This window comes from Ixodes scapularis, unplaced genomic scaffold (genome assembly GCF_016920785.2).
Source record: "Ixodes scapularis isolate PalLabHiFi unplaced genomic scaffold, ASM1692078v2 PGA_scaffold9__187_contigs__length_104089568, whole genome shotgun sequence".
NCBI lineage: Eukaryota > Metazoa > Arthropoda > Arachnida > Ixodida > Ixodidae > Ixodes > Ixodes scapularis.
Window position 1 is genome coordinate 40,496,558 of NW_024609884.1, and position 16,852 is coordinate 40,513,409.

Below are 16,852 nucleotides of genomic sequence, written 5' to 3' on the forward strand. Positions count from 1 at the left end.
GCTCAGTTGTGGTACTCAACTAAGTGGTAAATTTTTATGCCTGTCAGTATCCTTTTGAAGTAATAATAATAATAATAATAATAATAATAATAATAATAATAATAATAATAATAATTTATATTTAAAGTGCCCCAAAACAACCACAGTGGTCTTTAGATTGGTGCACTTCCACACTTTTGCAATTCCAAGCAAAATTAAAAAAAAAAAGTGTCAGTCATTTTTGCGCTAACAGTGTCATGCAGTGTATCCCTCTAGATTGGCCTCTTGGCAATGTCTGATTTGGCACCAATGGTTTTTCGGTGCAGTGTGTAGATTTCAAGAAATTGGTTGCATTTTAATATCGCTACCAAATATATATCATACCCCAGTTGACAAGTCCTGTAAACAATGCAAGTCCAATAGATTGTTGGTCCTTTGAGGGGGACTGCATAAAAATTGGTTTTCTATCGCATCGGTGCTAGGTTTTTTTTTTTTTTTTTTGTTACAAAGGTAACCAAAGGTGCCGCATTTTGTGCATCCAAATATCAAAGAATGAACTTACCCGAATAGAGATTAAAACATTATGAACTTGATTTCGCTACCTATGGTGACCATCTGCTAACAAAAAGCATCTGATTGGCACAACACCTTACAGATTGAGACCAGTAAAAGCAAGGGTGCAGACACGTATCTCGGATAGCAGACAATGTTTTTGAGTCAAATGTGGCGCAAAATTTTTCAATGTAGTGCATGTTTTTTAATTTTTTTTTTTACTGGTAAATCACCTTGAATTGAGGCACAACCAACAAGAAAGATTATTTGTTCAGCTATATGTCAACCGCTGCCACCATTTGTTGACTGTTGTGTCACCCAGACGCCTTTCTTTGGCACACGGACACGGTAGGCACCAAATTCACGCTCTAAATATTTTGCTTATTACTCAGGTAAGCTCATTCTTTAAAATTTTGATGCACAAAATGCATCATCTTCAGCCACCTCTGTAGAAAATCTTGGCTTGATGCTTTAAAGAGTGATTTACGCAGTTTCTTCAAAGGGTCAACAATCCATTTGACTCGCGCAGCGTTTTGAAGTACTGTGTAAAAGTCTATCTTGTTGCATATTTTACTTTATATAATGATACTCACGCAAAAGCAGGTGCATGCATTGGGAAAAGTATTTAAAACCTGCTTTTACGGCATATTTCGTTAACGTTTTTGGCAAAATTGTTTTCTCATAATTTTTCATTTGTTTCAGCATTTTATCGCATGCAGAAAAAGCATTAGCATTATTTCACTTGGACAGTTGGGAAAATGCTTTAATTATGTGTAAATAACTGTGGTGCAACTTTGCCACTGAAATCTATATAATTCCTACCCTTCTGACTACTACATTTTATATTGTAGCAAAATATGTAGCCACATTTTTTTCCCATTTATTCGAATACTTTATTTTGTCCTATTTATCCTAACACTTCCATCCTCTGCAAAAACTATTTGAATACCAAAGTATATATATACAGTCTAAGCTCGTTATAACAGACCTTGATTTTGACCAAGATTTCGGTCTATTGTAAAAGGAGTATGTTGTATGCAGATCTGCAGTTGAGTCAATGGTATGTAGAGGAAAACCAACTGAACTTCAGAAATCGGTATGCTATATCCAAATGTCTGTTGTAAACAGGTCTGTTGTAATGAGCTTAGACTGTAATCGGAGAAGACACAAGAAGCATCGAGTGTGCTCATTCCCGACCAAGGCTGTTTGGCTTAGCAGAGGCTCCATTTTTAATCGGGCGGCCAAACAACCGGCTGTTTTTTTAATGCTTCGGCCACATACCAGTTGGTTTTTTAGCGTTGTATAAACGGAATGAATCTGCAGTATGTGACAGCGTTAAAACTGGAGGTTTCGGTACGTCCCACTTCACGAGCCCAAGACCATGTTTTGCTTATAGGTATGTTGTGGTGGGAGTTATCCTGCTGCCCGTGGCCCACACCTATTACGGCGCCATCAACCTGGTCATCTTCGAGGTGCTCGCATTCCTGGCGGTCTTCTCCCACGTCCGCACCATGGTGACCGACCCCGTGAGTCTGGGATTTTTTTTCTCGCACAAGACTGGGCACTGAAGGTGCCGCCCCGTGTGCTGCCAGGGTGCGGTGATGCGGGGAACGGCGACCAAGGAGGCGGTGGAACAGCTGGGTCTTCGGGAAGGGCGCCTGGTCTACAAGTGCCCCAAGTGCAGCTGCCTCAAGCCCGAGCGAGCGCACCACTGTAGCGTGTGCCAGCGGTGCATCCGAAAGATGGACCACCACTGTCCGTGGGTGAACAACTGCATCGGGGAAAACAACCAGAAGTTTTTCGTCCTCTTCACCGTGAGTCGCCTCTGGACTTTGTGGTGCATGCCAAATGGAAGTAGTACAGTAGGTCTGGAATGGTTCTCGGAGCGAGTCGGGAAAAAAACCAAGCTTTTGTTAGTCCGTCACGTTTCGATCGCCTACACATGATGGTGGCATTATTAGTAGGGTTGCCACCTGCCCTGTTTGTGACCGGCCCAACCGGTTTTCTAGTCCGTACCTAAGACCGGACGCCATTGGCCGGTTTTCTGGCCATCGTATCGCGATTATTTTTTTGGTGCTTTTAAGCGACAGTTCAACAACTACAACAATAAATACTTGTCGACGAAAAAAAAAAAAAAAAAGTATAAAATTATACAAACACCGCGAAGACATGCGAGCAGAGAAAGTATGCGGGCAAGCGTGCTCCCTGAGACGGAGGGCAAAGGGAGAGGAGGAAGATGGGTAGGAGGGACAACACAAAACGGAACGACCACCGGGAGCGCTGTACAAAGCAGCAAAATGAGGGAGAAAAAGCAATACACTGGCGGACAACTTGGTGACAGGCCCACCCGATAACTGTGCCTTCTGGGAGGTGTTTTTTTTAAAGACTGTCGGCATCTTGACAAAGACACGCACGGCACTTCGTCGGTCCACTGAGACGGACGGCGTATGCACTTTCCCCTTCCACTACACATGGTGTAATATTGTGGTTACTTCAGACCTTCGTTGTTTTTGTTTTCCTCCCTGTTTGTTCTACATTTAATTGTTTAAGCACCAAGGACAGAGAAACGCGCCGACGATGTCTAGGAAGAGAGCTGGGCGTCTCTGGCGGCTGTTGCCACTTCGTAGGCTGCCTGTGTCCCAAAGTGACAGAGAATAGGCCGAATAGGAGCTGCACGTTGAGTGCCGGCTCATTGTTCCTGCTAGCATGCACTGCTGGAGAGGAGCCATCATACACAATCAAAAAGAACACACCGACATTCTCGTTTCTTTTGTATTCTTTCCAAACATTTTTTCAGACTTTCTTTCCAACTGTTTCCAGATACTTGCCATAAAATAATCACGTGCCTTGCTGATAGCTGTGAGGCTATTAATATGCCTTTTGGGAGGCATTGGTTTTACAGTTTTTGTATCTTGACAAAGGCGCACGGCGCTATCGCGTGTCCAATGACACTCAGCATATGCGCTTCCTCCTAGACCTTCCTTTCCCTCCGGACCTCCATAGTTGTTTTTTTCTTCGTGCTCTATGCTTTTTGAAACTCAGTTTTGCCAGTGACATCTTTAGATTTGGTTTATTTATATGGCCACTTTGGGGCCTGACCTTATATGATAACAATAATTAAAATGACACCACCCCGCCAATGTGCTCACATTTTTAATAGAACAAGAGAGCAAGTACACTGTCGTTTTTGTTGCTCAATTCACTCAGAAATCAACCAAGCTTAACATGTCTCTAAAAAAACAATCAGTTCATTTGGCAGTTCTTGCTTTATTGACGATTTCCTTTACGACACACATGCTTGTCTTTTAATGGTGATATATTTTTTTTAAGGCGAGAATCCCGAGCTCGTAGCTTTATCTTCGGCCTTTGTTCCCGCTGATCGAGAGTTTGCGCAGTTGAGATGCATCCTTCAACAAAGAGTTTGTGCTTTCAGCCTAGTAGCGAACTACAACTGGTAGCAGCGCACACATTGCACAAAAACAAAGGGAGAAATGCACAATACGAGCGCTGAACTTCAACTGAACATTTAATGACTTTGTGTTATTTGCGCACTGCTACCAGTTGTAATCATGAACCAACTCGTCTGCTTCGCCACATTGATCTAGTAGCTGAATTGTTGTACATTACAAAAAACTGGGAAGCAAAGCATAAAGCGAAACAAAGGGGCAAATGAACACAGATAAGTAAAAACTATATGAATACGTTAGAAGAGCGGAGCTACTTTTCGAGCGAAAATGAATTGGCAAGTTGAGATCACGAGGGTGCATGCCATTTCTAGTGCTCGAGGCATGGAGACCGGGACTTGTAGCCGGTTGGTTGCCTGTGGGCCGCATCCCAGCGATTCGCGGGCCGCGTTTTTGAGACCCCTGGTGTAGAGGAATTGAAGACGTTGTTCGACTCCTGTGATCAGGAATATAGTAAAGTGCTGGGTCATATTTCTGTCTGTTGGTTAAGCTTGTTTTTGTGGCCTTAGACAGACTGGTTAAGAACTGGGCGCCCATCAAATCCTACTTTCTAAGTCAGGGCGAGGAGGAATGCGAAAAAATAATGTGCAGTTTTATTGGCAACCAAGCTGATGGACTTTTGGAGTGTGTCACGCTTCCGAAGTGCAAGGAATGAGTGCACTTCATACACTCATTCCTTGCAATGTTTCGTTCAGTGATCCTAACCCTTGATAAGAGTCACCTTGAGCCGACAGAACTTTACACTGTAATGGCTAAGCTCAGGAAGTAGCTGATAAACCAAAAGGATGATATGTTCTTCGGTGTCAAGGTTAATCAGGGACTGGAAATCCTTTCGGACGGACAAGTTCCAACGCTGGACTTCGTGAAGGTCTATGACAGGGCCCTTGCATACCTTGAAAAGTGGTTTGATTTCGAGAACTCCCTGTTTAAGAGGCTTGCCAAATTGGATCTGTGCAAAGGTACACCCAGCATATCAGTTGTAATGAATGCAGGAGAGCTTTTTGGCATAAATTTTGAAGAGGAAGGCGATAAACTGTTTCCGGAGCTTTGTCTTCTGAGGGATACTCTCTTGGACTTCTAGGACATGACGAAAAATCGAGCTCGATTTGGCTGAAATTCTTGAAAGAGGTCAAGTGCCCCCATTTGCAGAACCTAATGGAGCATGTTTTCTCCATACCCTTCAGCAATGCGTTTGTGGAACGCGTCTTTAGTGGATGGGGAACTTGTGGACGGATGAAAGAAATTGGCTAAGCGTCCCAATGGTTAAAGCGGAGCTCTGTATGCGGTATAATTTGGTGTATGTATAGCCGTGACGACTTTATAAAGAAGGCGAGAGAAAACAAGCAGCTCATCTGAGCAGCTAGGTCGAATTCGAAATATACATTCAAGTTCCGAATATAGAAAAAAGCGAGCATATAAAATTTTACCTTTGACTTTTCTGCGTTGTTTTGCGTATTGCATATTATCGTGTGTGTATGTATGTATGAATATCCGGCACATTCTGGCATCAGCATCGTATGCTTTTAACATTTGTTTGTGTATATAATGTCACTGGTTTGGTGGATTTAGTTGCAAAGAAGAGCATTTCATGTGTGATTACTTTTCAGTGCAGCACAAATGTTATTCCATTCACTGAAATTCTTATGCCAACAAGCAGACTAGTTGGTTAGCTTAGTGTTGTGTATTTGTGCTTCACATGGCGTCTTCTTTTGAACACAAATTCAATCTCCTAAAACAAAAACAAAAAAATGTATACCTACCCCCCCACGCCCCATCGAAGGGTTGGTTTTTTTTTCAGGGAAAGGTGGCAATCCTAGTTTGTAGGAATTGGTCGACATACTGTAGAATACCGCGCATCCGCCCACTCCACATTAAGTGCCCATATCCAAATTTCTAAGATATGAAAAAAATATGCACAGTACATTTATATGTAAAATTGATGACCGGACAAGCGCCCATCCCCCATTTTTTCGCGATTATCTCTAAATTTTGAGTGGGCGCTTGCCCGATATTTAACGGTGGGGGGGAGAGAGGCGGGAATGAAGGTTCTGGCAGTTGGTTGACTTATACTTTTTTTTCTCTCACACCTGCGACGTCCGGCATCGCCGTGCCCAATCCTCCAACCTGAAATCTAGTAAAACTAGATCTTTGTATGCTTTGTCCATTTTCTTCTTCACTGACATTTAGTTTTTGCATTGTTGAAAGTTAATCAGCTTGCCTCTCTTTTACAGTTAACTTCTTGTGTAAAGCTCTGTTCACACACCTGCGATTTCTTGGGACCGAGCGCCTTAAAATCTCTTATGAGTAGAAAATACACTGGCACGATTTATGCGGTGACCCTGGAACTGCATTTCACTAGAGCAAGGGTTTGGTGGTATTTGAGAGGTCAAATGTATGTACAGTAAAACCTCGTTATAACAAGGTTGAAGGAGCGGTCGTAACTATTTTGTTATAACCATTAGTTTGTTATAGCCATTGTCCATTTCTTCCCACTATTAGCAAGCAAGGGGAATTATGATTGCTTTGTTATATCCATTAGTTTGTTATATCCCATTCTGTTATAACGAGGTTTTACTTATTACTTATGAGGATTGGTTGTTTATAACGTTGACAGAAGTTTTCCAAGTCAAGAAAGAAAGAGAAGGATGTGCGCAAAGAGATGAAATATACGGGACTGCCAAGGGTTCCACGGCTGCCCAATAGGTGGCGCCAGTGTGTGTTCTCTCGTCATAAAAGATTTTAAGAGGTTTCAAGGCACACGGTCCTAAGAAGTCGCAAGTGTATCAACGGGCCTTAAGCTTCATAAATATTGGCACTTTGATGATTGGCCATTTTTATATTATTCTCTAACATTGGATGTTATGTCAGTGTGTAGGGCTAAATGTTATACATGTTTAAAGGGACACTGACTAATTGTTTTAATCGGTAAAAAAGTTATCTTTCGAAGCTAGACAGATTTGCCAGTACTGTGAAGGACAGTTCTGAAGTAGAGCTTCCACGCGTGTCGTCCTTTGCCATCGCTTAGTCCGCTTTGTCCAGCCCGCGACTTCAGCGATACAATGCCATGTTGATAATTACTGATAATTACACTATAAATGTACTTCCGGTACCTTGCAGAACTTTTTTTTTGCAATCAACATATTTGCAGCTTTAAAAGCCACAAAAAAATGGGTTTGATGTTTTTTTTTTTCTTTCTATTTTTAATATTGAGTGTGTGCCTTCGATGACCCATGACTTTGATTATATTTGGTATGCGTGTCTAAACAGCATGTGACCACAGAGAAGAGTGTGAGCGCGACTCAAACCGGCCAGTTCTCGATAGGCAATTTTCGGGAGAAAAACAACAAATTTCGAGCCGCAAGCTGTGTTTTGGGTAGCTGGGCTCTCTTATGTCGTGTACGAATAGAAACCTTGGCGAGCATAAATACCCTGTCAGTGTCCCTTTAAGCATTATGTTAGAAAACTACAGGGAATTACACAATGCATTTGAGTCAACTAACAGAGCAGAAACATTGGAAGAATACTGGAAAGTGAATGACACAGTGGGACATGGGGTTAATCGTGGATATATCAGATGAGGGTCTTCGTTGATCCAGGGGATTAATTCAGGTCGATATGCTAATAGTGAAAATCTGTTATATACTCGCAGGATAATACTGAGGAGTAAGCTGTATGGCAAACTAGGGGACTGGGCCTCGAACTCTTTCCAGAACAGTGTGTCAGTTCTGTGCTTCTGATTGAACTTTTAAGAGATGCAACTTTAGATTACATAAGCATGTTTCCATTGAATGAGGTAGTACCATTCCTCCTTGACAGTGATCCTTTGTTAATTTTAGGGGCGAAGCTCCTTAGGGTCTAGCCTTGTCCGTCCGGCGTTTGTGCTCACATCGATCGCCATCCCATCTGTCTTCTTAAAAAAAGAAAAAAATGTTTGCGCAGTCGACAGGATTCGAACCTGTGCGGGGAGACCCTAATGGATTTCTAGCCCATCGTCTTAACCACTCGGCCATGACTGCGGGACGAGTAGGGGGCTCTGAGATGTGGTAGTAACTCAAGAGCTGGGGTTTCTGTCATGGATGAAATGTTGCATGTAGCCACTCAACGTCTATTCGCGCCTCCAGCTCGACGCTCGCCCTCCCGCGGCGGAAACGGGAAGCGCGCTAGTGAGGGTCCCCCGATTCTCCTGCTCAGCGGGCATGGCGGAACTGCTCGCGATCATGGCTCGCGAAATGTCGTTTCCGAATGCAAACAACACTCTTAACTGTCCCAACGTAGTGCTGCAGCCGGTATGGGATTGTACCTTGCTGGAGAGTTTTAGTATTGCGCATAGAAGCAAACGCAAGCGGTGTGCGTTTGCGTTAGAGTTGCGCGTCCCACGTTGTGCGTGCGCCTCATCGCCATGAGCCATCCAAGACCGCAATTTCGGGCTCCGCGCACGCGCAGTGTGGAACGCGCAAAGCTAACGCAAACACAGGGCTTGAGTTCGCTCGTATACGCAATATTAAAACTCACTACTGTTTCACCGGCTGTAACGCCAACGAAACGTGCTGCAGTGAGCAGACGTGCAAGCAGGTAGGCGTTCGTTCGAACTGGAAAGGATGAGATTGGCAAAACGACGGTGAGCAAATACAAAAGTAAATAAATGTTATGAAAAAACTAGTAATTAAAAAAGGCTTTTTTTTTAACTTTTGGGCATTTGGTCTGGAAGTATATTGGCGGCGACTTTGGACGTTTCTATTTAACTAGAGTTCGACTGCCCATCTAATTAACGCCAAGATCACGAGAATACTCTATTTAACCATAATAGTCTTTCGAGAAAGGTATAATTCTGTTTTCTTTTTAGCATATGTAAAACTCTAACATAGTTATCAAGATAGACAAACAGTTAAACGCTGGATGTAATATGAAGTCCTACGCGTCACGCGGTGCTATAAAAACACACACACACACACTTCAGCTGTCTGACTCGGATTTCGTCTTGGGTTATTGCAGTGAGAGTAGCGTTTATTAGTTTATGCGTTTCGTGGACATATTGTAAAAATTGGAATTATTCTCTTATTCTTGTGCTGGGATAATTGTCATTATTTCCCATGGCAATTATCTGAGCGAGAAAAAGGCAGCGAGAACGCACAGATATCAGCACTGATTTTTTCAACAACAACGAATATCAGCCTGGATCGAACAGCATGTCACAAAATAAAGTTTCCGCGAACAGCTTTTCTAAGTAAATAATTACGATGTGAGACACATCTTGAGTCATGAAAGAATCCGAAATTAAGACATCTATCGAGAAATTAAATCCAAAATAGAGGTAAGTTTCGGTTTCGCTCCAAAATTAAAACGCGCATCCTTCCGTAATTAATACGCTAAACACCGTTCTTGTTTTCGGGTCAAAGAGGTGACCTGCGCTCATAAAACATTAGCTTCCTCGTATTACCAGAAATAATTTATGTCGCTCAGTGACGCCAGCACACTAGGCAGGCTCAACAGCGGTACGCATCTCTGACCCTCACTAAACCCGCCATCTTGGAAAATGAGTGGCGCCACCTATAGTTAGTTGGAGTCGCGAATACAGGAGAGGGCACTGTGGTCAAATGCATATATAATTGCGTTAAAACTTGCATGGCATTGGCTCAACGTTTATAGACGAGAGGGCGCTGCGGTCAAATACTCAAATGCGTATATAACTACTTTCCATACCACACATTCTCTTTCTGACATGAACCATTGACTTAAGCGGTGGAGGTGCGTTTCCACGGCTTCTAGCGGATCCAAGCTGATCCGCTAGAAGAACCACTGGCTCTGCATTTCACCGACCATAAAGCAGTAATAATGAACTCGAAACGCAACCCGGAACTCAGCACTACCTATGAGCAATAAAAAAAAAGATCAGCACCATCAGCACTACCTATAAACAAAATCAGTATCATCAGCACCACCAGAGCTTCGCCCCAATCATCATCATTCACCACGTGGAGATGCGGTCATTTTTTATTTTGGGTTTTTGTCCAGATAAGGTAGAATACCAGACTCTGATGTGTTGCAGTCACTTTTTAACTGCCCAAGTGGAGACATGCATTTTGGTAGTAGTATAACATTTTTGCTTGTGCTCATTTTACTGTATCTTTCCTTGCAGCTGTATATTGCCATCATCTCAAGTCACTCCTTCTTTCTGGCAGTAAATCATTTTGTGGGCTGCATCAACAGCGAGTGGAAGAGTGAGTGCTTTTCTTTTCTTCTGCACGTCTTCAGACATTTGGCGGTTGAAGCGGAAAGTGAACAGTGATTATAGCAGACATTTTCTTTTTTGTGCCGTATTTGCTGAAGTATGCCTGCTTAGTTGATATTCTATGCAGTGCAGACTGTCTACAGGTGTAGTCTATTCGAGGGTAATTTAAAAATCCTCTTTTATTGTCAGACATGCCCAGTATGGTTGTGTAGATCATGAGATCATGTTGTTTGATGCCTGGCATTAGTCAGCAACACATGGTCAAACTGTTGGTGGGTTGCCTTCACCCTTGATGTTTTCGTGGGTGATGCACATTGATATAAATGTTCAAGGATCTCGCGGGGGAGTCCTTATTTTTTGACAGGATCTTAACAGGTTAGGAGAAGTTTGATGGTGTGAACTGAATGCTGCTTAAGTTCACATCAGCAAAAGGAAAAAACATGCAAACATGCACAAAACACTGTGTTATTTCGACTGCCTGCTCAACTTGCAAGTTGAGCAGGCAGACACAAGTTGACATGTGACGTCACTCCACTGGAAAGTGCGGGAAAATTTGAATGTTGTTTTTTGCATGACCTTCGTTTGACTCAGTAGCTGTTTTGAATTTAGAGATAATAAATAGCATGCCGAGAAGACTAAAGCCTGGGTATTTTGGAAACGTGCTTGTTTTGGGTAGCTTGATAAAGCGCCCAAGCTTGCCTTTAAAGAGGTTTGAAACCTTTTGAACTCGAACCTCGGGAGGTTCATGGCATTGGTATTTGCAGTTCTTTGTGTGGTTGGATTTAAACTTGAGGAACATATGTTTGATCAAGCTGTGTGTGTCTGCCAGAAAAGGAAGGTGCTCCGAAAGGAAATTAGTAATGACACCAAGCAGTCGTTGCATACAAAACTTGTCAGATGGAGTCGGAATCTGTTTCATGCATTTGATGAGCTCACGGTTGGGTATTATGTATTCTTAAAAAATTATATCGCCCAAAAATAATTTTTTTTCAATCTGCAATGTTTGATTTTTAGAATGAAATATTAATCCATCTTGCTTGGTGGCTTCAAGCATAGATCTTAGGCACATATTTGCTGCTCTCAGGATGTTCGCTGCACCAAAGGGTTACCCAGATACATGTGAACTTCAAACAATCAATCGAACCACTTGCTTGAAGTCTTCTAAAAGACCACTGATGCTTACAAGATTCCAAACAGAAATTTAGGGACCTCTATCGTCTGAAGGGTGTTGCTAAGGTACAAATCCTTGACGCCTATTTGTGAAAAGGGATCAGACGAAAACCGGCCTTTTCGTCAAGGCTGCTTCACTCCTTCATGCTTGACAGTTCTGCTTCTATGCCTTCACACCTTGGCATCTCATGGTGCGCCTGATTTATGCACACATTGATTTTTCTCGGTTGCATGCACTCTTAACTTTCTGTTCTTTTTGACATTAGCTCAAGGACTCATCCAGTCTATTGGCTGATTTTGACATTGGCTATGATTCGAGCCTGCCGCATTCATTTTAGCTCATCACACAGCAGTTCCTACAAGGTCAGAGGTACATGTTGAGCTGCTTAGGCAACTAGAATGACGTCTTTGCGTAGCACTATTCTATATTGGCTCCATACGCGTCTGGTGCCTTCAGTAAGCTTGCTGGACCCTTGCACTAGTCGTTCAGGACTGTTTGTTTCACAGAGTTTATGGTATCTGAAACCAAATCCAGTTCAAGATTGTCTGTAGATCAAGTAACACCTGACATTCTTTCTTGACAACAAATAAATTCAAGCAACAGCGTCTATTTTTAAAGGCCACTTGCTTGTTAATGGCACCTATGTGCTCTATCGTACCCCCGGTGTAAAATTGCTGGGTGGAACTGCTCTACTCGTGGGGCACCTTGATTTGAATTTTTCTGTGAAGAATGTTCGCTTGGCATTGATCTGGTGTCAAGTTTAAAGGGACACTGACACCCCCAAAAAGTTTTTCTCATTCTTTGCCAGGCGATTTATTATGGTGTGGGAATACTACCCAATTAATATTTTGCTGCTGAGTCATGTATTTTTTTTAATAAAGCCAAAAAACGCAACTGCTCAAAACCGAAACACCCGCACTGCACGGAGATGTGGAGAGGAGAGAGTGAGTGGCGGAAGTCACGTGGCTACACCCGACCGTGCAATTGTTTTCTTTTTTTTCTGCACGCAGCACACGAAATGTGTTGCGGGATCTGTTCGCCGTTCGATTCCTTTGCAGTTATGTTTGTTCCGCTCGCTGTTCTGTACATCAAGATGAGTTGTTTTGTACATTTAAGTGTTGGCAATTAGTAGTGAGTGCCCGTGGTGAATTCCCATGATCAGCTCCGAAAAGAATACTCCCAAGATGTTGCGTGAAGAGCTGCCTCACACGTCCTGCATCTGAAAGTGGCATTGTGCGGCAGATGTGTCAAAAATGGAATCCCATGCCATTTAGTTCAGCGACGTATCGTCCACAACAATTGTTTTTTTCAGTGATAATTGTAAAAAAAAGAAATGTAAACATCGCAAAATGTTTAAAAAAAAAAAAAAATGGTGCACCCACACTAGGGATTGAACTCGTGCCTGCCACGTGTGAAGCGGACATCTTTCCACTGAGCTACTAAAGGAACTCTTTCATTCGTAGTAATGCAGCCAGTCGACTGTATGTCGGAAAATTTGCTGCCCATTTTCTTCCAGTACGTGCACTCCCAGCTTGAAGTCGGGCAGCACCGTGCATTGGCCACATTCGCACCTAGTAAAGAAATCGTACACGTGTGCATTCAACTCGAAGTACACACTTCGTGCTTCACGTTTGAGCAAGCGATGTCTTAAGCCACGAGAAGGGACGACGGCTTGGCGACGTCTTCGTGCAATCGGCTTGCTGGTCGGGCGTGTTGTACAGGATGAATATCAATTGTTTTGATTGGTCCCAAATTTCTCTTTCGAAGGAAGACAGAGTTCGCCGGTACCGTGAACGACAGTCCTGAAGTAGAGGTCCCACGCCTGTCGTCCGCTGCCACCCGCGAGTCCCACAAAACTCGAAACGACGCCATGTTGAGAATTATGCAGCGAACGCACAGAATGCTTCCGGTTGTCTGTGCAACCTTTTTGTTTCAATCAACGTATTTGCAGCTTTTCAGAAGCCACAAAAAATTAGTTTCATTGTTTTTCTATTTTTAGTATTGACTGTGTGCCTTCAATGGCCCACGACTTTGATTAAATTTGGTGGTCGTGTCTAAACCTTAGAAAACTGCCTGTGACCACGGAAAAGAGAGTGAGAGCGACTCAAACCGGCCAGTTCTTGATCGATGGTTTTCCGGCGAAAAGAAATTGAATTTCGAGCCGCAAATTCTATTCTGTGTAGTTGGGCTCTCATATGTCACATACAACTAAAAACCTCGGTGAGCATAAATACCCTGTCAGTGTCCCTTTAACGAGAACTTCTTCACGGGCAATGTTCGCCTTGACGTCCCACTCCCAACGGCTTGTCATGCTGTCAGTGCCACGGTCCGGAATCTCGAAGTCATCTTCATGTTCTTTCAGCTCACTCACTAGCGATGTCTTTTTTGCCTAGCATGCCCTACAGCTCCTGTTGAGGCGGGGAAGTTGCATATCTTGTGTTCCCTGTCACACTTTCACCATTTGTTGTTGTTATTTTGTTGTCACTGGCTTCATCTCCTTTCCTTTTTCTTCACCAAAACTCCTAAAGCAGGCTTCTCTTCAAAAGCATGAACGTTTAAAGAGCTGCCGCTTCAGAAGCCTCACACATTTGTTCAGCCTTGGCCAGGGTGCATTGTTTGTCTCGTAAGCTTTACCCGCAAGCTGTCGTGGTTGATGCCAATTACAATTTGGCCGTGAATCATGGACTCTGTCTGTCCCTCGAAGTTGCAAGTACTAGTCTTCATGCCCTGAAGAAACATTTAGAAGGTTTCTCCTGCCACCTGGATTTATTTTTCAGAATATTTACCGCTTGTAGACTTAATTCGAGTGAGCGTCCCAGTAACTGTCAAACTTTGTTACAGCATTTCCATAATGTGCACCACTTACACCTTTAATGAACGGGAAATTGTTAATTACCTCGGTAGCATCTTCTCTAACCACTCCCCGAAGCAACAAATTCTATGCAGTGCCACTCAACGGCTTGTCACGGGCCACAATAAAGTGCATCTCCAACTTTTGCTTAAAGAGCTTTCATTTCTTGCTGGTGGTGCCCTTCATGCAAAAGGGGTCTTGTGGTTTTAGATGATTATTTCTTCAGCCTGCTTTTCTAGCAGCGCACACTTCTGAAGATGTCGTCTGGCATCATATATGTATCATCTTTCTACAGACGAGGTACTAACAAGTCAACATCCTCAGAAGCAGTCCTTGAATTCTTTATCTAACAATCAAGAGTTTCATACAGACTTCAAAAGGAAACAAAAGAAAGGGCACGCCTCATGCCGAGCAGGAATAATGAGACTGCAAGAGCCATCCTGTGACTTTTGCTATGTCATTTCATTCTTCTCAAATGGTGCGACTTTGAACCATAAGGTCAGAGGTTCGTGACAAAGAAATATGAAGGAAATAACAGAAAGCTTTCTGCAGTGTGATGCAGCATGTACGGTCTGAGGTGCCACCTATAAGTATTTAAAAAAGTATGCTCTATCTGTTGATCATTACAAATATTTGAAAGGTGCAGGATTGCATTAGCCAACAAATTTTTGTTATGGTACTTTGTAAAGTGATAAAATTATGTCAGATAAAGTGTGTAAGATGTTTTTTGTCTAGTGATGTGTACGCTTTGCTTATTGGGTGTGTCCTTTAGTAATTGTTTGCTTAAGCCATTATTTTTTTTTTAATAGGTAACCATTTTTTTTAGCTTAAGGTTTTAAACTTTAAGTTATTGTATTCCTTCAGGTATCTTTTCCAATCTACTAAATTTTAGGGGCGAAGCTCCTTAGGGTCTAGCCTTGTCCGTCCGTCCGTCCGGCCAGCGTTCTTGCTCACATAAAAAGAAAAAATGTTTGTGCAGTCGACAGGATTCGAACCTGTGCGGAGAGACCCCAATGGATTTCTAGTCCATCACCTTAACCACTCGGCCACGACTGCGGGACGAGTAGGGGGCTTTGAGATGTGGTAGTAACTCAAGAGCTGGGGTTTCTCTCATGAATGAAACGTTGCATGTAGCCGCTCAACGTCTATACAGGAGAGGGCGCTGCAGTCAAATGCGTATATAATCGCGTTAAACTTTGCATGCATTGGCTCAACATTTATAGACAAGAGGGCGCTGCGGTCAAATGCTCAAATGCGTATGTAACCACGTTCCATACCACACATTCTCTTTCTGACATGGACCGTTGACTTAAGCATTGGAGATGCATTCCCACGGCTTCTAGCGGATCCAAGCTGATCCTCTAGAAGAACCACTGGCTCTGCATTTCACCGACCATAGAGCAGTAATAATGAAGTCGAAACGCAACCCGGAACTCGGCACTACCTATGAGCAATAAAAAAAAATCAGCATCATCAGCACTACCTTTGAACAGTAAAATCAGTATCATCAGCACCACCAGAGCTTCGCCCCAATCAACATCATTCACCACGTGGAGATGCGGTCATTTTTTTTATGAAGCTTTTTTTTTTTTTCCTGCCAAGTGGGTTACTACTAACTGAGTTTGCATCTGGGGATGCAGTGATCTGTACTGGTCCTGTGTACGAGAAGGGTATTTGCAATTAGGATAAAAAGAATTGATTTTCTGCATTTTTCTGATGAACTATTTTTTAGTGCTATTTTATTCTGCGAGTCCAGTAACGGTGTACCTTACATAAAAAGAAATACACTCTGTAAGTAATGATGAATTTGGTTTGCTTATTTGTCATGGCGGACACAGTGACAGTGTCACACTGTAATCATAGACCTGACTTTCGTGCCGTCTCTTTCAAAAACAGAGTGCTCAGGCGGATCTCCTGCAGTCACAGTGATCCTGCTCATCCTGCTTATCTTCGAGGCACTCCTCTTTGCCATCTTTACCCTGGTCATGTTTGCCTCCCAGGTGCAGGCCATCTGGAATGACGAGACGGTAGGTTGACGCATACTCAAGTTATAGCCCAACTAATGCCAGGTGGCATCTAATCTATTGCCACAATCCTGCAACACTTTTGCCAGTCTACTGTTCACTCGTCTTCAGGCTGCTTTGCAAGTATTCTTGAGCAGCTATGCAGCCTTTAATAGGAGGTATGCACTCAGCTTGAAGTGACTCATCACGAGAAGAGAAATTGCCTTTCAACCACCATTGCTATGGTGAAGGCCATGAGTCGTGGCCTGTGTTGCGTAGGCTTAGCTGCACTGTGATGGGTAAAAAACAAGTAAATTATGAGCCTGCCTTCCTTAAATAAACATATACTTCGTACCAAACGTTGTACACAGCAGGCAGAAGAAAAACATAAAAATATTGGTTGGTTGTTGTACTGACAGGCATTCGCGAAGCCGCCGAACTACATCGGCAGACAGGGAGTACTCGGTTAGATTCGGTGTTCGTGCATTGTTCTCGTGGCTAGCCTTTGTGTCAATAACTCGAATTTGTCATTGAAACAAGAGGATAACGTCTGAATTTTGCAATGTACACGGGTTTTAAATCAAAGGATACTTTCAAGGGCCC

The 16,852-nt window shown here is 43.0% G+C and overlaps 1 protein-coding gene across 1 annotated transcript in view; it reads left to right on the top strand.

Annotated features, from left to right (window-relative positions):
* LOC8023270 (palmitoyltransferase ZDHHC3) overlaps positions 1-16,852 on the top strand; it is a 48,035-nt gene that overhangs the window by 11,514 nt on the left and 19,669 nt on the right. Inside the window, exons 3-6 of the mRNA XM_029978451.3 lie at positions 1,928-2,057; positions 2,124-2,345; positions 10,132-10,213; positions 16,143-16,273. Of these exons, the coding sequence (XP_029834311.1) occupies positions 1,928-2,057; positions 2,124-2,345; positions 10,132-10,213; positions 16,143-16,273 (565 nt within the window). The remainder of the gene's footprint in view (positions 1-1,927; positions 2,058-2,123; positions 2,346-10,131; positions 10,214-16,142; positions 16,274-16,852) is intronic.